This window comes from Pipistrellus kuhlii, unplaced genomic scaffold (genome assembly GCF_014108245.1).
Source record: "Pipistrellus kuhlii isolate mPipKuh1 unplaced genomic scaffold, mPipKuh1.p scaffold_m20_p_1, whole genome shotgun sequence".
NCBI classification, from domain to species: Eukaryota; Metazoa; Chordata; class Mammalia; order Chiroptera; family Vespertilionidae; genus Pipistrellus; species Pipistrellus kuhlii.
Genome location: NW_023425404.1, coordinates 9880075 through 9898922, shown reverse-complemented (window position 1 = coordinate 9898922; position 18848 = coordinate 9880075). Strand labels below are relative to the sequence as shown.

At 50.6% G+C, this 18848-nt stretch overlaps 2 protein-coding genes across 3 annotated transcripts in view; one reads left to right on the top strand and one right to left on the bottom strand.

The window, feature by feature from the left end:
* The window catches only part of POMT2 (protein O-mannosyltransferase 2), a 33185-nt gene extending 30634 nt beyond the window's left edge, over window positions 1-2551 (bottom strand). Inside the window, exon 1 of the mRNA XM_036430402.2 lies at window positions 2297-2551. Within this exon, the coding sequence (XP_036286295.1) occupies window positions 2297-2544 (248 nt within the window). The 5' untranslated portion in view covers window positions 2545-2551. The remainder of the gene's footprint in view (window positions 1-2296) is intronic.
* Window positions 2552-2737: 186 nt separating this feature from the next.
* Window positions 2738-12350, top strand: GSTZ1 (glutathione S-transferase zeta 1). Of its 2 annotated transcripts, XM_045577774.1 has the most exons (10): window positions 2738-3011; window positions 5036-5091; window positions 5357-5408; window positions 7185-7252; window positions 7749-7829; window positions 8316-8441; window positions 9530-9608; window positions 10106-10158; window positions 10988-11037; window positions 11797-12350. In XM_045577774.1, the coding sequence occupies exons 1-10, from the start codon at window positions 2738-2740 to the stop codon at window positions 11921-11923; spliced, it is 966 nt and encodes a 321-aa protein (XP_045433730.1). In that variant the 3' UTR covers window positions 11924-12350. The 2 variants fall into 2 exon arrangements, with proteins under 2 accessions (XP_045433730.1, XP_036286353.1); XM_036430460.2 differs by lacking the exon at window positions 5036-5091 and having other exon boundaries at window positions 2849-3011.
* The last annotated feature ends 6498 nt before the right edge of the window (window positions 12351-18848 follow it).

Here is an 18848-nt window from a genome sequence, read left to right as displayed (position 1 = left end):
TGAGGGAAGAGTTAGCGTATCCCTCTGTAACAGAAGCAGTCTGTTTCCTGCTTGTTAGTACACAGCGGGGTCCCCAAGCTCAGTATTCCTCAGCTAATGCAGCCCAGTGCACATGCAGACATTCATCCACCCACTGCATCACATGGAACTGGGGATAAAGGGACCCAGTGCCAATGTGCTGATGCTCATCCTGCTTGCTGTGACACAAAAAGTAAGTCCTTTGTCTCTGACCCAGGACTTTATCTTCTGCCAGCATCCATAGAACAGGCTAACTTCTTAGCTTGCAAGTAGGGTTAAAAAAATAAATAAATAAATCCCACATCCTGACAGTATTTGGCAACAAGCATAAGATACTGAGAGCTTTCTGTAAGAGAAAGGACAAGGACCCCCCACAGGCTGGTTTAGAGGACATGAGAAGACTCCCCGGAATTTGGTAGTGAATGCTCTTCCCAGTGGTAGGCAAGGAAGGCAGTAAAACTCCTCACTGTCCTACCTGTTCATGAGGCTGAGCAGAGAGAGGCAGGATTGAAACCAACCATCTAAGCCTTGGTTACTGCTCACTCTCTTCTGGGTGGGGAGGAGGAAGAGATGTCATCATGTCAATGGGCAACACACCTAGGAGCCCCTGCCCAAAGGCAATGTGGATGTGGCTGCTGAATCAAGAAGTCTCTAAAGCTTATATCAACGGTGCCAGCAGTAAAGAAGGACCTTGCTACTCACTGTAGAACTTTAGGTGAAATGAAAACTTTGGGTGAGCTGTGTACTCAAACCAAAAGTAAATGCTCCTTGCTTAGATGTTCAGAGCCATTTTCTCCCTCTGTGTCCCATGATCCCTCCCCTTTACCGTAACCTCAGCTGCTTTACAAAGTAAGATGATTAAAGGTGGGCCAAGGTCTCACTGTCCCCAAAGGGGGCTGAAGGCCATACACACTCATCCTACAATGCTGGGCAACTCCAGGGAGGAGAGGCACTCAAACTCAGGATTTTATCGGAATCAGGGCCCACATCTCCACCCTACTCAATCCCATGAGAGGAGGATTTGCTGGGTGCAGGGGTTACCAAAGGTGCGGAGTAGTGCATGGAGAGCTACAGCAGTGTGTACAGGGACTGAAGGAAAAGGGCCCCTAAGCCCAGGGGGTCACCAGATACATGGCAGTACACTGGGGAGGAAGTGGTGCCACGCCTATCAAGGGGCTAACGAAGGAAAAAACTTCCTCCACACCCCCTGCAATCCAGCACTCCCCATACTCTCTACGGGGGAATGGTGTGATCTCTGGCTGGCTCTCACTGTGACTACTGATGCCCAATTCAACTGGAAGGTTTGAACCAAGTTCCCAGTGGGAAAGTGAAGATAATGTGACCCTGTGGGTAGCACTCTTCACCATTATTGTGGCTTACATTACTGAATGTATAACTGGTATTGATCTCATAAGTGTCAAGGAGGATTATCCCATTCAGGGACTGTCACATGCTGAGTTGATACTATCCCCTCCTTGGTCTAGGAAAAAGAATACAAATCCCAAGAAGGGAAAGGGAAAGCACAGCTTTAAAGACCCAATGGGCTGCTGGAGCTCCCAGAGGTAATTCTCCATGATAATGGCGCCCCCTGCTGGATGCAGGCACCAAGTACATATTTATCTGTTTGTTTATTGGTACATACTTTTCTTAAAGGGGCAGCTATCAACCTACTACCATGCTCAGCTCTCTTGAAATTGAGTGCCTGCCATGAAGGCCTTAGGATCCCTGACACTTTGGGGTGGGTCAACTGACTCTACAAACTAAAATCTTTCAGAAAATAAATATCTCCTCACAGGATGGTCCCAGACCTGCTTCTTAGAACCCCTGTCACCATCCCGGGACAAGGATCAAGTTGTCCCTGCTCCCAAGGATCAAGGTATCCAGTTAAGAATTTCCCCCTCCACTGATGCTTGGAAATCCTGCAGATCAGGAACTCAGATCTTAGGAAATTCAATACTAAGAACTTCTGGTTCTCCTTGGAAAGCTCAAAGCACCTTTAAAGGCCACAATGTGAGAGCCAGGTGAGACACTGCAGCATAACCTGGAAGGCATCAAGACTGCTCCCTCATACCCTAAGAATCCCACTGCCACCCACCAGAGCAAAGATTCAGACTGCTATTAGCCAGAGGCAAACACCAGAAACCTCAGTTTCCCTTCCAGCGCGACCCCGCCCCCTCTTCCTCTGGGTCCCGCCCCCTCCGTGCTCCAGAACCAATCAGAGGACGCGCCCCTCCTTCCAGGTTACCATGGTGCCCCCTGAGTCCCGCCCGTCACTCACCAGACATGAGGTGGCTGGTCCAGACGATGGAAGCGGGTGGCGAAGGCCAGCAGCGTCACCAGGGCCAGCAGGACCCACCGGCATGCCCCCTCCGAGGGCCGTGAGCCCGGAGCGGGCCGTTTGGGGCTCTGCGCCGCAGCCTCAGCGGCCTCCTCCGGGACCGCGGCCCTGGCAGCCTGGGGCCCACCGCGGCCCCTCCGGTGACGTAGCTCGGACCCTGCCAGGCCTCCGCACACGGCCGACGGCATCCTTCCCTCCTCAGGCTCGCCCTCCGGCCCGCGGGCACGCTAGCCGTCCCGCCTAGAAGTCACAGAGGGGCGGCTCGGGGCGCCCTGGGAAATGTAGTTCCCTCTGCCGGCAGCGGGGCGCGGACCTCGGCCTCTGGGCTGGGCGGGGAGCGCGGTGCACTCGGCCGCTAGGAGGCGGCCAGTGGCGCAGAGCATGACGGACCGGAGGGCCATGCGGGCCGGGCAGGGGAGAAAACGGGCTCTAGGAACTGCAATTCCCAGCAGTGCCGGGCCTGGGGCGTGGCGAGCTAGGAGGGACCGTGAAGATCATTCTCGTCCAGCCCCTCGCTTTCCCCAGACGGAAGCCTGGGTTCTGAAGTGTCGGTGTCCCACTTGGGCCTCAGGCGTCGACGAGTCGGGGAGTCCACGGGCGCGATTTCCTGGCCTGAACGAGGGGTCGCCCGAAGTGCGAGATGCAAGTGGGGAAGGTCTGTGCCTCGCATCCGGGGAGAGGGGCGCTACTCACTGAGGACCTGGGGGCGGGGCTAAGGGGAGTCGGGCCCCGCCCACAGTTCCAGCCACGACTCCCAGCATGCAGTGCGCTGCGTGGTCCCGCTTCGCGTCTGCGCGCTGCCTGATTGGGGGGGCGGTGTCTCTGGGCCTGCGGGGGGGGGGGGGGGGAAGTGTCTCCTGCCGTGGGGTCGGCCTTGGGGTCGGGTAGCTAGCAGATCCCACACATTTCGCCTGATTCCCCACCTCTCTGTGAGGGCTCCCAAACCTCGTCCCTCGCCAACCTGCTCTGCACAGCCCTGCGTGTGGGCCGTAAGGAACAGTTAACACGTGGCTTTCCGGGGTTGTTCGCATTTCTAGAGAACTTCTGGGGCGAGGGGAGGCAGTGGCACTTCACAATCTCCTGGGCCCGACCCCAGCCACTGTCAATCTGTCAATCTCTGGAGGAATAGGCCTGAGAATCTGCATAGTTTAATACACGCCCCAATAGAACTGCTCAAAGGAGGGTGGCAGGCACATCAGGTGGGATATAGCATTACTTCAATAATGTAGAGCTCTCCCAGTCCCAAATGGGATTTTAGGGGTCATGTGTAAGAGATGGCTTAAAAAATCAATGAGAAACATATCCTTGGGTGAAAATTTAAAAAAAAAAAAAAATCTGTTAGAGTGATCAGAATCTATACTAGAATTGGAATCAGAATTCCTCCCAGAATGATGATGGGATGGATACTTGGGCTTAAAATTCAGCTCTGCAAGTATAAAAAGGAACACGGGATGGTTTGTATAATTATCATTGGTAAAAGAAAGAGTGGAAACTGCCCATCAGTATGTCAGCTGATGGCCCATAAGTAGAAAACCTGAGGGCAGAGGCATTCACAATAACTCTGGTCACCCTTAGTACAGGTCAAAGGTGTAACATTTAGTAATCAGGAAAGGCATTTCTTTTAAGGTTTCTCGAGCTGATTCTGCCACTCTCTAGATTTTATAACAAACAAACAAAAACAGACAACAGGATTTGTATATGAAACATCCTGACTTTTTAATGTTGGCAACCACAATCTTCCCTCGATATCCACAGGGCATTGGTTCCAGAAGTCCTGTCCCCCCCACATACCAAAATCTGAGGATGCCTGAGTTCCTTATATAAAATAGCATGATATGTTTTAAACCATTTCTAGATTATAATACCTAACATAGCGTAACTGCTATGTAATTGCCCTACTGTATTGTTCAGGAAATAATGACAAGAGAAAAGGTCTGTATGTATTCAGTACAGACCCAACCAAAGCAACCATCATAGGTTTGACTACATAGCACACGTCAATAACAATGTAATGTTTTCTTCTGAATATTTTCCAGCTGTACAGATAAGTGTAATTGAGACATTTTTAAAACCTGTGTAGACCAAACAGAACCTCGGGCTGCCAGTTTGCGATCTCGGCTTTGACATGAATGGGCATATACCCCAGCTATTTTGATGAGACTAACTGACAGCCTGGAGGACTGGTGGGTCGGGGGTTTGAAAGCAATGGACACAAAAGCATCAAGAATTAGAATTGCTAGGGGGGAAATGGGAGACAACTGTAATATTGTCAGCAATAAAAGACAGAAAAGAATTAGAATTCCTGGTCTCTCTGCTACTGCTGGAAGAGATCTAAGCCATTCTTTTAGGGAAGCTCTTCATTTTACAGAATAGAGAAGGCAGGGACTTACTATTATTGGTCCAAGGTCATACAGAGCTGGCTCCTGCGTGGGGATCAGACCCCCATATGCCAGCTCCCAGCCCACTGCACCCCCTGAACTCCTTACCTCAGAACTAGGCTACCCTGTCTGCCCAGGACAGCAAACCAGGAGCATAAGAAACCTCCCAAAGTTTGGGAAAAGATGCCCCTTCAGACCTGAGTCAAAGTCCTCCTGACGCCTAGCCTAGCACAGCTTCCCCATTGGCTCATGGGATCTGCCCCTTCCGAAGACCTCCCCCTGCCCTGCTGCTCTGTGACAGGGGACATTCCTCAGGAGGCCAAGGGTCACCACAGCACCATGTCTGAGTCTGGCAAGGTAAGGAGAGCCCTTGCAAGCTGACTGTCCTTTTGGGGGTTCCCGTCAGACCTCAGAAATGCACGACAGCCCCGTTTGGAGCTGAGGGACTACACAGGACTCCTGAGGCCTCTGACCCCGATGCTCTGACTCTGGCCTGAGGAAGGAGGCCTGGAAGGATGGCGAGGCACAGACCCCTGGCTGGGGCTGGGGCCTCTTCTCCAGTGGGCTCCTGGCTGGGACCCACCGCATGGGTTAATGTACCCCTCGTCCTCTCTTTCCTCAGCCCATCCTCTATTCCTATTTCCGAAGCTCGTGCTCCTGGAGAGTTCGGATCGGTAAGAGCTGTGCCTCCCCCACAAGCCTCGTTGGGGTGGGATGGGGTGGAGGAAGCCCCAGGTGGAAGTGATAACCTGGGCCCTAGCCAGTTGGGCTCAGTGGATACAGTGTTGGCTCATGGACTGAAGGGTCCTGGGTTCGAATGCAGTCAAGGGCATGTTGGTTGCAGGTTCCCGGGCCCTGGTTGGGATGCATGCAGGAGGCAACCAATTGAAGTGTCTCTCTCACATCTGTCTCTCTGTCCCTTCCTCTCCCTTCCGCTCTGAAAATCAGTGGAAATATATCCTTGGGTGAGGATTAACAAACAAAAAGAGATGGCCTGGGACAGAGGGGTGCTCTACCAGACAAGTGGTCTCTCGCATGCCTTCTCTTCCCCCCCCACCCCCCTCCCCCTACTCCAGCAACCAGCAAACCAGCATCCCTATCTTCTGGAGCCCTCAGCACTGAATGGCCCCTCCACCCAGGAAGTCCAACCAGAGGAGGGGGCCGGTTACCAGGGAGGAAGGTTGTTTTTTCTTTTGGGCCAGTGTCTCTCCCACCCTGCCCTCCACAGCTCCTTAGCAACCATGCTTAAAGCAGACTCACAAATCTAGAGGACCTTGGTAACTGGCAGGAAACAGCTGGCCTTCCTCAGATCTGAGCTTATTTGATCTGGCCAATTAAACAGAACTGGCCATTGTCCACCCCAGCTTAATCCTTCCCTCCCTCAGTTTAACACAGCCCTTGGCAAAGGTCAGAGTCCTAGCAGCTCATGCCGAGGGAGAAGGTGCTGAGTGCTTTTGTGTACATACCTCCATTTAAACCTAACCCGCCTAAGAGGGAGCTACTATTATTGTCCCCTTGGTACAGACGAGGAAACTGAGGCTCGGGAAGTTACTTGCCCAAAGCTTCACGAGCTAGCAATTGAAAGTGATGAAATGTGAAGCTGGCCCTAACTGGAAAGCCGTCCTCAGTGACCCCTCCCCCATCCCACAGGCATTTGGTATTTGCTGGAATCAGTAGGCAAGGGCATTGGAGGGCCAGAGGGCACTTTTCTCCAAGAAGATGCCTTCCCTGGGCGCAGAGCTTCTGCCCTGGCTGGGCCAGAAGCAGGAGCAGCAGGAGCACTGTCTCTGTAGGGCCTGTAGACATGGTCTCTCCCATTCAGTCTCAACCACTTCCACTCTCTCAGCTGGCCAGTGCTGAGGAGGAGCCCCTTGTCTCCCAGGCTCCTAGCTTCTCTGCCCGTGCCTGAGACCGGCCATCACCATAGTTAGTGCACAAGCGTGCATGGACACACACACTAGCACTGACAGGGTTTTTATCCTCGCCTTGCCAGAGGGAATCATCAGAGGGGTTGCAGAGGAAACCTGGCCACTGGTGGTCACAGCAGATGCGCTGCTTGCAACCCGTCGTAAACAGAGTAGAGAAAATGGATTGCAAAATGCTGCTTTAAACAGTGGCCTCTGCCTGTGTGTGTGTGCTTTATGGTCACGTGATCCCCTTCCCTTGGCCCTGAGAAGCCTGCATGAGGGAATAACTGTGTGTCTCCAACACAAAGCCCTACTGGCCACTGTTCAAGGCCCTGGAGGGGGAAGAGATGAGGACACTTCCCTGCTGTCCTCCAGAGGCAGGGCAAGAGAGGCAGGGTGTCATGGACCTGGGCTAGGGCCTTGGGGGTGCCCAAGGAAGCCAGACTGCCTAGCAATATGGAGGAAGGAGTCTCCCTCTGCAGCCTCATGTCGCCCTGGGACGTGGAGCCAGAGGCTGTCCCCTGACTCTGCTGCCTCTCCTAGCTCTGGCCTTGAAGAGCATCGACTATGAAACAGTGCCCATCAACCTCATAAAGGATGGGGGCCAGCAGGTAAGGAGGCTGCCCCTGGCCACAATATGGGAGCTGGAGGCCTTGGAGAACCCAGCAGGCGTTGCAGAGGCCCCCTGGCAGAGGAGGCTGCTGGCTCTCCCTCATGGGAATGGCTGGTAAGCTGTGCAACAAGAGGAGCTATGGGAAGGACCCAGGCTTCAGGCTCCATACCACAGCCCAGCCTCTCAATGCCTGACCCCAGGGAGGTGGGTAGCAAACGGGTCCTTGCCCATGCTGAGACCTCTGCATGTACCTAGGTGGCCAGTGTGTGAGGGGCTCACATTGGGATGAAGCCTGGAGCTCGGCAGCCACTGGGGGCTGGGATACTGCACAGATCGCTCAGGCATCACCTCCAGCCTTCGAGCCATGGCCTTCCCCAGGGGAGGGAGATGCGGGGCGGGGTGGGGGGGGGGCGGCGGCGCAGCAGGCTTAGGGCCTTTCTGCTTTAGCCTACTCAGGCCAGGCCACCCAGCGCACCAGGACCCTCTCTCCACAGTTCTCCAAAGAATTCCAGGCACTTAACCCCATGAAGCAGGTGCCGGCCCTGAAGATCGATGGCATCACCATTGGCCAGTCGGTGAGTGCAGGCTTGGGAGGCCCCTCCGGGGATTGGTACCCGAAGGAGAGGGCCTCACAGCTCTTCCTTGCCTGTGTGAGGCCACAGCACCCAGCTCTTAGTAGGAACACCATAGCCATAAACCCTTGTTAAAGGGAGGAAGGTTGGCTGGTTGCTTTGGGATGAGAAGGGAGACTCAAACATAGGCAGAGCAAGTTCTGCGGGATGAGGGTCCAAAAAGAGCTCATCCCTCCCCTCCCCTCCCCCCATCCCAGGGAGCCTCTTGGCTTTACAGGCTTCCAGCTGAGTAGGACAAGGAGGAGAAGGAGAAGGAAGGGGGGGAGGGGGAGGGGGAAGGGGCGAGGGAGAGGGAGAGAGAGGAGGGGGAGGGGGAGGGGGAAAGGAGAGGGAGAGGAAGAAGGGAGGAGGAGGAGTTTGCAAGCCCTGCCCCTCTGGTCCAGGGGCCCTGGGCCCTCTCCTGCTCCCCTCACTGCTCCCTCTGGACAGCTGGCCATCATCGAGTACCTGGAGGAGACTCGGCCCACTCCGCGGCTCCTGCCTCAGGACCCAAAGAAGAGGGTCCTTGTGCGCATGATCTCCGACCTCATCGCTGGCGGCATCCAGCCCCTGCAGGTGCAGCACTGGTGGCACTCTCTCGCTGACTGGCCAGCCCAGTAGGGGCCCAGCTTGGGTGTGAGGTGGCATGATGGAGGAATTTTCAAGAACTTAGACTAGATCACATGGTGGGGCAGGGGAATGGGAGGGATCCCAGAAATCACTCACTCTGCTGGGTCCCCATCCGCACTGTCAGAAGCCCTGGGCATCCAGCGGTGTGAAAGGGGAGAGGCCAGGTGGGGGGAGAGGGGGCCCGTGTAGAAGAAGGGGGGAGAGTCTGAGCAGCTCAGCCCAGGCCGCCTGCCTTTAACCATAGCAGCCTCCCTTTCGTCTGTTTGTGTATCATAGCTTCGGATTCCCATAAAACTTTTATTTTGTAAAGTCATCACTGATTTTTTTTAAAAAGGTAATACAACAGTTCATCTGTGCTAACCCCTGACTTTGCCAATGAGGAAATAGCCCCAGAAAGATGGAGTGACTTTGCAGACATTTAGCTAAGTGTGATGGAACAAGGACCGCGGAGCTCAGGACTGTGGCTGTGCACCTGTGCCCTCCCCATGTCCCTTTGTTTTTTGTAACAAAGGAGGTTGTAGCAGACAGTCATCCTCATTTTATAGATGAGGAAAACTGAAGCCCAGAAGTGAAATGGCTCCAGGGGTGTGAGGATGGAACCAGAGTCCAAATCTCCTGACAGCCCGTCCTATGTGCCTTCCCCACCCCCACCCCACATCCATATCTTACTTCCACTCCTCACAAGGGGCCATGTACGGGAGAAGGGATGCAAGAGAGATAGGCGTGGGTTTTGATCACAGCCATGGCTGTGTTCTATGTCCCCACCCTTGCACATCTCTGCCAGAGTAACAGGCTTCCAGACCATAGGGGCCACTGGGACAGCCTGAGAAGGTGGTTACTGATATCACTGCCCCCGCCCCCCAACCCTTTTAACCTTGGGGCCCTGATGGAGGAAAGGGCTCGCAGAGTCTGGGGGCAGAGAAGAACAGATGGACAGCCAGGGTCACTTGGGAACTAAGCTTTCCTGGGGGCTTGGCTGAGCAGGCCCAGCCTGGCTCCCAAAACCAATCACAGACTTTCCCTGGGCTGCACAGAACCTGTCTATCCTGAAGCAAGTAGGACAGGAGAACCAGCTGGCCTGGGCCCAGAAGGCCATCAATTCTGGCTTTAGCGGTGAGTCCTTCCTTACTCCTCTCGGAGAAACGGCCCTCATGCCCATGGTCCTGGGCATCTGAAACAGCTTTCCAGCCTCCTTGGTCTTGACAATGGCATGGATGAGGGTGAAGGGCCGGACTGAGGAGGCAGTGGGCTGGGCAGCACCCAAACCTGGCCTCCACCTCTGGGAAGCTCAGAACTTGAGGCCCTTTGGAGCTGGATGGCCCAACCTCTGCTTCATAGCCTACACCAGCCAGGAAACCAAGGCCAGCAAAGTGCCAGCCCATCAGTGTGAGAGCTGCTGCCTGGGCCAGTGGCAGGCCTAATCACCTCTGAGGAGAACAGCTGGAAGACATCTCATCCCCACATCCCTACCAACTCACTCTAGTCATGGCTGCCATATTCCCTCCAGCATACATGCCCTAGCCTGTCACTCAGATCCCGCCCATTTCACAACTATGGAGGCCAGTCTCCCTTTTCTGTGCCAGAGTAAGCTTATTCATGTCCCCCCACAGCCTTGGAGCAGATCCTACAGAGCACAGCGGGGAAATACTGCGTGGGAGATGAGGTAAGCTCTCCCAGCCTCGCTGAGCTTTCCCTTAGGCGACCAATGCTGTAGAGCCAAAGACCATCAAAAAACACAGATATTTACGTTACGATTCATTAACGGTAACAAAATAACAGTTATGAAGTAGCAACAAAAATAATTTTATGGTTGGGGGGTCACCACAACATGAGGAACTGTATTAAAGGGTCGTGGCATTAGAAAGATTGAGAACCACTGGTCTAAGCCATCCCTCCACCCCAGGGAAAGCTCAGTGAGGGCAGGGGGAGGGGAGGTGATGGAGAGAAGGTGAGGTGGTCCTCCCTGTGCCAAGCAGAAGGGAGCTTGGGGAGCTCCTGCGCTCACTCCTAGTCAGTGCCTCAGCAAGAAGGGAGTCTTGTTCACACTGAAGATGTCATGTCTGAGATAAGGAGGTGATCTAGGCAGCAAACAAGGGATTAAACTAGATAATTCCTCCTTTCCCTCCCAATCCTGAGATTCTAGGGCTCAGTGCTATTGGCTCCTACTGCTAAGGCCCTGGCCTGTGACAATTCTCATTCTGGCCCCTCTTCTCCCCAAGGCATCTCTTCCATTCTGGGAGCCCTCACTAAGGGCCAATGATGACCCTTCACAAGCACAGTACATTCATTAAGGCAATCAGAACTTCTCTGGCCACCTACAGAGTTGGTTGTCAGGACAACTGGAGCAAGGCCCTCAGCTCTGGAGACAGACCAGACAGGCCCAGGGGAGACAAGGATGGGGAGGAGGCAGTGGAGATGGATGGAAGCATACATGCCCAGCCTGTGAGTCTGGGGTGCACACCCTGCTGCAGACCCACCCCACTCTCTTTCAGGTGTCCATGGCAGACCTCTGCTTAGTGCCTCAGGTGGCAAATGCTGAAAGGTAAGCAAGAACTCTGTCACCCTCCCTCTTCCTCCTGGCTCTTCTCCTCCAAGTGCCCAGCCTCACTTCAGCTACTGAGGTAGCATCTCACGCAGAGACCCTCCTGGCTGGCCCCTGTGCCAAGCCACGCCAGAAACTGTGGCCTGGGAGAGAGGCAGAGGTCAGTGGAGCATCCTCTCCCGGGCCCAGCTGCAGCCCAGGTGATCTGCACAGCCCCTCCTTCTAAGAGGAGGTGGCTCAGCTGTTGGACACCCCTAGAAGAAACCCCAGAGCCTGCTCTCCCAGACACGGTGTGTCTGTACCCTATGGTCAGCTCCACCTCCGTTTCCCGCATCAACCCTCAGGAAGGCATGAATGAGAACCTCTCTGTGGAAGGCACTGCGTTAGGGACCCTTAGGGATTCGGAAATATATGACCCATTCCCTACCCCGGGAAGCTTATGACTCAGGTGGAGAGACAATCTTCATTTATAAATGCCTAGCACTGTCTCTCACACATAGTAGGTTTTCAATAAATAGCCATTGCTTGGAATAGGAGCAGTAGGCAACAGAGGCCTCAGATGATACTGCATAAGAGCTAGCCTCCCCAGAGAGCTGGCTGTGAAAATAAGCCTTCCACCGGCAGGGTCCCGTCCCAGCCCTTCCCTGGCCAGCCCCAGGGGCCTCCTCCAGTCCTGTCTCTGTGCCACCCTCACCGCCCACAGGGCAGTCTCCCATACCCCTGCTGACCTTGCCTGAGGTGGGTGTTTCTCTGCCACAGGTACAAGGTGGATCTCACTCCCTACCCTACCATCAGCCGTATCAACAAGGCGCTGCTGGCCTTGGAGGCCTTCCAAGTGTCTCACCCCTGCCGGCAGCCAGACACGCCCCCGGAGCTGAGGGCCTAGCTCTCAAACCACACCCACTGGTGCAGGAGCAGAAGCTGGGTGGGCTGAACAGGCCTGGAAATGAGCAAGCCCTAACTGGAGAAGCAGAAGACTTGCCCTCCTATCCCTTGAACTTGAACTGTGGCTGTGGATCTGCCTTAATTCAACCTTGTTCTGCCTTCATCCCCTCATCTGTCCAATGCAGTCAGAATGGGATGGGAGGATGCTGGGAGGGAGGGAGGAAGAAACATTGCCTACTCCCTAAGTCATGGTACAGTCATTAAGGTGAAGTGAGAGTGTAGACCAAACTGCCTGGCATGTTTACCTGAGAGCCATAGGGAGTCTGTGTGGTGCCTCCCAAGTCTTCTACTGTTGCTAACTCCAAAGAATGCCCCCCCTCCCCCCCACAATTTGATCATTAAACTGAAGCACAGGCCTGGTTGTTCAATAAGACTGAGATGTTCAGGTTTTGGTTAAGGCAGTTCCCGAAGATGAACATTTCTCTAGCTGGAATTCCCGTGCCTGGACCAGGCAAGGAAGTCATCAGCTCAGGATCAACTAAAGGATGAAAAGCAGTGTGTGCTGGGGGAGGGAGGGGACTAATGGGATAAGTCCAGGGTGTGGCCTCGCCGAATGGCCACAGCTAATGAGAAAGAAGAGCAGTCTGTCTGACTTCTGGGCCTGCAGTTTTGAGTCAGAGTGAGATTATCGTGTGTTCCCAGCCCTGGGGCTTCCGTGGAGTCCAGGTCACCGTGGTTAGCTGCTCGGCTGGAGATCTGAGGTTCCGCTGGCTCCAGCCCTCCCCATAGGGAGCCATTCTCAGGAACCTGGGGCCAGCTTCACGGGAGAGACCTCTCTGTTCCTAGACTACTTAGCTATGCGTTAGGGAGTACGAGAAAGCATTTCTGCAGCATCTTCCCTGCCGGAGGGCGGTGTTCCTCCAAGCTCCTCTAGGGCTGCACTCCCTGTCTTCCCCCTGTTATCCAAGTGCCAAGCAAGGGGTAGCTTTGCTCCATGAATGTCTGTTAAAGGGAAGATATACTTCCTGTGCAGCTGTGGGTGGCCTCCCTGCAGGTCTCTCCTCCTTCGGGGCCCTACAAGGTCATGAAGGAACAAATATTTCCCCAAGTGCATAGACTTTTGTCTAGAGGTCAGACCAAATGGCTCCAAGGCTTAGCGATAACTACGCTTCTACAAAGTGTTTTGAAGTTTATTACCTGCTCTGCCACTCCTTCCAGTCTGCAGATAAATTCTAATTTTCAGGGGGCGGATGTGTTACTCAATCCAAAATCATCACCCCTTTAGGGGACGTTTTCCAGTAGGGGCTTCTCTCCACAGGCTAACCTGTGGTAAAAGTCCACATCAGTTGTTAGATCCCAGAAGAACATCAGCAGGCACCTGATCCTGGCCTGGGAGGCCACAGGGAGACGTGATCTGCAGTCTTCCCACAGTGCATGTGGCTCAGGGGATGAACAACAGATGTTGGGGTGTCCCGATACGGGTAGATGGAAGTAGTTAAGCCCTGGCAAATACTTTAGAAGGATGAAAGCAGCAAGGACTTTAGAACATAGCCAAAAATATAGGATTTTGTTCCAAAGCAATTTTTACATATCCATTAAAGAAAACAGTAAACTTACTGGGCAAACAGGTGGAGACACGCATTCATAAGATAAGTATTCGTTTTATTGGCTCCTCCTAACTTTAAACACAACTTATTTACCTTTTGATTCCAAGGTCACAGCAGGCATCGTTCCACTTTGCCAGGATACCTGACTAAGCTGCTGAGTACAGCCTGAACCTCACGGTTAAAAAGCATCAGCTGAAGGTCAAGAGTTGCAGTGTGTGAGCTTCCTTATATAAGCCTGGGTCAATGTCAGGGTCAATGATATGACAGATATGAGTGCCATTAAAAATTAAGAAATAACCTTCAGCCCTGGCCGGTTTGGCTCAGAGATTAGAGCGTCAGCCCATGGACCAAACAGTCACAGGTTCAATTCCTGGTCAAGGGCATGTATCTTGGTTGCAGGTTCAATCCCTGGCCCTGGTAGGGCATGTGCAAGGCAATCAATTAATGTATCTCTCTCATGTCAATGTCTCTCTCTTTCCCTCCCTCCCTCCTTCTCTCCCTCCCTCCCTTCTACTCTCTCTAAAAGAAAACATATCCTCGGGTGAGGATTAAAAAAAAAAAATCACACAGTGACATATTCAACATGCCCAACATAACGCAGTCAAGATCCTTAGTTATATACAGTCTGCCTGGGCTTATTATTGGTTGCAGAGTAGTTTGGTGGTAAGATTATATCATTTAACTCACAATTATTTAAGATCTCTGCCTCTTGATACAACAGCCTCTAAAAGGAAAGATGGAACAAGCTCACCTTGGAACCACAGATATCACTAAAGGAAATATTTAAATGGCACCCCTCTCTGCTCAGATATGAGTCCTTCAGATTCTGAAACAGACGGCAGGGATGTGCAGCTTTATAAGAGATGCCAAAGACAGTGTATAGTGTCAGTTTTGCAAGTGAAAATAGGCTAAATTAATACCACTCTGGCTGAGTTAGTGATTACTCTGGTGTTCTAAGTACTGGTTCCAAATTTGAACAGATTAAATAAGTAAATCCATTGGAAAATAAACATCACTGGGACCAAATACTGACAAAACCTGTTAATGTTCTATTTAGTAATCATTACTCTAAACCAGATTTTTCACTCTTGGGCCAAACCTAGCTCCCAGTTCATAATACTCTGCTATGATTTAAACGCAGATGAAAGATCTATTAACCTCATTCTCAGTATTTTCTTAATTGTCAATTTTCTTAATTTGTATAGCCTCAATAGATTAAGTTTACAGAATACCTTTCAGTTAAGATGCAAAGGAGAGATTAATAAAAAACGTTTTAATGTAAATCAAGTTCATTAAGATATAACTCAAATGTTTCAGGTGCACAGTGAAAAAGTTTATTTATGACAGATTTCAAAACTCGGAAGAGAAGACAAAGAATGCACAAAAGCATCACAAAACTGTTACATAATATTAAAACACAGGCCTGAGATACTTAGAGAACCGTAGCTCAGGATCATCTGTGTATCGCAGCAACACATTCAGTGCCACAGGGTGGGAAATGTGGCATTTTAAAGGAAAAACCACTCAGAGGACATGATGGAATAACAATTTGGTACAGAGCTCTCAAGTTAGAAACCACAGGAGGGGCTGACAGCGTTTCTCATGATAGAGGACGTGTACAACAAACTGCAATGAAGGACCGGCTGAGACACTTTTGTATTTTAAATAAAAAACTGTTCTACTTTCAGACCCCTCTTTGTAACGTCAGCATCAGTACATGATATAGAATAAGGAAAGAATACCTTTGTGGTTGCCAATTGCTTAAATATTTACCAAGAAAGCGTGATCATCTTTCCAACTGACAGAGTTCAGTGAGTGGCATCAAAGCAGGCCTTTCAGAAATGAGCAAAATGGCATAATGTGGTTCAGGAAAGCTCCAAGCACCTCCCTCTATTCCAATTACCCTCATCCAAAGGCTGGCTTTCTTATAACCCATCACTTTGATTACAAAGCAGCTTTCTCCTGGGAATTTCAAAACACTTCCCATTATGAAGGGAGTACGGTGGCTACACCAGTCATGGGTTATATAATCTTGGACTTGCTCAAGGCTAAATGGAAATAATTCAACTTGATTAAACAAACAAAAATTTCATTTATGGGACAATCATCTCAGAAAGGGATGTAGCAGAGTTTTTAATATGTAATTTCCTGTACTGTTTAAGACATAAGAGAAGGAATTAAGATAATGTTTTCCAGATGGCTCTTGCCTGAACCTAAAAAGCAATAGTAACAAACCAATCACAAGGAACATCACAGGCAAGGCATGTGATCCCTAAGTGAGGATGAGAGCACCTTAAAGTGATGCCCGTGACGAGCTCCTCTGTAACCCTATGTACTATAATGGTTCAAGCCAAAACTTTAGAATTGTTCCTGACCCTCTATCGGAACTTCTAGAAAATACACTTTGTCCCTGAAAAGATTTGGGCCTATGAGAAATCAAAGTACATGTAATAGAAACCAAGTTCAAAGCAGTACCAGGACTACAGAGAAGAGTCTTGCTTTTGGACTTAGTTTCTGAAGGAATGACTGTTGTTTGTAAATGAATCCCACACTCAAGACTTGAGGCAATTAAGTGGGGTTCCTTGGCTTGGTGAAGAGAAATTCCAACAGGCGGGGCCTTCCTGGTTCAGGCAGGGACAATGCAAAGCTCCAGAGGGAGCAGTGATTTCTGAAATCTGGCCCCACAGCAAAGTGTTTCTCAGCCTCTGAGTCTCAAATCTTGCCCTAAGCTCATTACATAAATAACTGGATAGATGTCAAAGAACTATCCACAGGTGCTGGACTGGTTAGACAGAGCGAAGGGGTGACACTGGCCATAGCCAGGCACCAAGAGCGCCAAGGCAGCTCTTACCCAACGGCCTCCCCGCTTCCAAGAGGACTCCAGGAACCAACTCCCAGGGGTTCTCATTGCAGAATGTTCTCCTTGGCAGAATACCAAAGGCACTGCCCGTAGGAGACTGGCTCCTTCAGTGGGCCCTGAAGCCAGACTCTAAAGACACTATGGAGCTTCAGTCCCCACTGATATTACACTTACAGCCAGAACAGAATGTAGTTCCCACAGATGGAGGGCTTGCTCCAGTTATTAGCCAACTCAGCTACTTTGTCGTCCTCATCAGTACAGCACTGTCACATCCTCTTCACGCACTTGGTAAGGTTAACAAGAGTTCCGGATGCACAGTCACCCAGCTGTCCAAATATGGGACCATAAGTCACAAATCCTCCTTCTAGGGAGGCCTCTGGCTCAAAGCTCTACTTTGAACCCTGACTATCTACTCAACTCTATGATTGCTATTATTTACTTCTGGTTAACTGGCTAAACTGAGGCCTTGGCTATCATGCTACCAGTGCTAAACAATACCAGAAATGCCCAAGACATCAGAAAGAAATGGGAGGAGCTAGTCCTTTTCTGTCTCTCAGCTGTGTGGAAATGAGAACCCAGGGATAGGATCCGATGTGCGAGAAGAATGGGACTTTGGCCATGGGGACACTCACCACACACTGGACTGACTGCTGGAAAGCACCGGCTTGTGACTGGATTTAGACACCCACTTCCTACTTCCTCCCCAAAGAATCATGCATCACAGCTCCCTGAGCACAAACACAATGAACAAAGTGACTTGCTCTCTAAAGACCATAAATCCCCTAACAAGCTACCCTCACAACAACAGAAACCACCTTCCTTCGGACAGAAACTCACTTTCCAAATCTTTTCAACCACTGAAATGCCGCAGGGATGATGCTCTTCCCATTCCAGCAGCTTCAGGAGTTCAGCACTTTAAGCCAGATGGAAAGAGACCAGCTAGAGTTCCATGTGGATCTTTCAGGCTCAGGAGAAAATCTAAATGGAAGGTCTAACAGGTTCCGTTGGTCTGTTCCATTTACTACTATGTGTCCTTAGCCCACCCAGGTTAAAGAAGATGCTGATTCCTACACCTCACAGGGAGGTCAGCCTACAAGGGCACAGCTTATGGCTTGAGACACACACTTACGGCTTGAGACTCTTCTATGGTGTTGGTCAAAATTAACCTATTTCATCACTTTCTCAGCCAGAGTCCAAACCAACTGGGGCCACAGTGGCACAGCTGGAAATCCTCCTCGCTGCTTTCTAAACCCACCATCTTTTTTCATGCACTTGACTTGTAAGTCCCAGAGAAGACAGAGATGAATAAAGCTTCGAGCCAGGAGTACATTAAGCAAAGACGACTTCTCAAAAATGTGTCTAAAGTCAGTCCTGCTAGAAAAGACAGCAACGTGGAATTGGGATTTCCACAAGCACATTGAGAACCAGCGAGGCTTCTGGCATAAAGAACAATTCCAACTAATGAACCACAAACTAAGAACTGAACAAAATCAAGTCTTGACTGGTGTGACTCAGGTGGAACATGATGCCGTACACCAAAAAGGTGGTGGCTCAACTCCTAGTCAGGGCACATACCCAGTTGCAGGATCAATCCCCAATCTGGGTACCTGCGAGAGGCAACTGATCATTATTTCTCTTACATCAGTGTCTCTGTCTCTGTCTCTCATTCCCTCTCCCTCCCTCTCTCTCTCTCTCTCTCTCTCTCTCTCTCTCTCTCTCTCCCTCTCTCTCCACACATACACACACACACACACACACACACACACACACACACACACACCTCTCATCAATAAAATAAAATTTAAAAGAATTAAACTAAGTCAGATATGAGCAAAATTCTAGGATATATATTTGATAGCTTTCTTTGTTCCCCTCATCTTATTGTTTTCACTCCTTACTATCAATTTAAAAAGGCAGTCCTCTGGTGTACACAACTGTCTCAATCAGGTCACTTTCCCTAAAACAAGTCTTTTATGTAAATATTAGGGTCACCCAACAATGTACCTTAGGACCACATAGTTTGGGATGATAGGTCCAACTTTTACAGAAAAGTGGTCTTAAAAAAATAAATATAAAAATACAGACTTGGGTTTCACCTAATTCTTTCAAAGGGGGGACTGGGAAGGCTCATCAAAAACACATCAATTCAGGTATTTCCTATAAATTTTACATCAAAATCTAATCCCACTGATTAATATAAGGCAGTGAGCCTTCAGATTTAATTATTACATAATATAGGGGACAGTATATACATTTTCAAAGTCTGAGGTTTTTTCTTTCCTAACTAACAGATAACAATATTTTTAAAGTGCATGAGTCAATTAAGAAAAAAATAACAATGGCCTCATTTCAGGTTGCTACCTACTTCTATTATAAAGCTATAGACTGTCTGAGGATTGAGGTTTAATGTCAGAATCCTGAGGATGTCTCATAGAGCAAGAGAGATTGCAGTAAAGTCC

Coding starts and splice junctions, on each gene's coding strand:
- GSTZ1 (XM_045577774.1), top strand. CDS start 2,738: ATGACGGACCGGAGGGCCATGCGGGCCGGGCAGGGGAGAAAACGGGCT. Junction 7,830..8,315: donor GCATCACCATTGGCCAGTCG/GTGAGTGCAGGC, acceptor CCCTCTGGACAG/CTGGCCATCATCGAGTACCT. Junction 10,159..10,987: donor AATACTGCGTGGGAGATGAG/GTAAGCTCTCCC, acceptor ACTCTCTTTCAG/GTGTCCATGGCAGACCTCTG.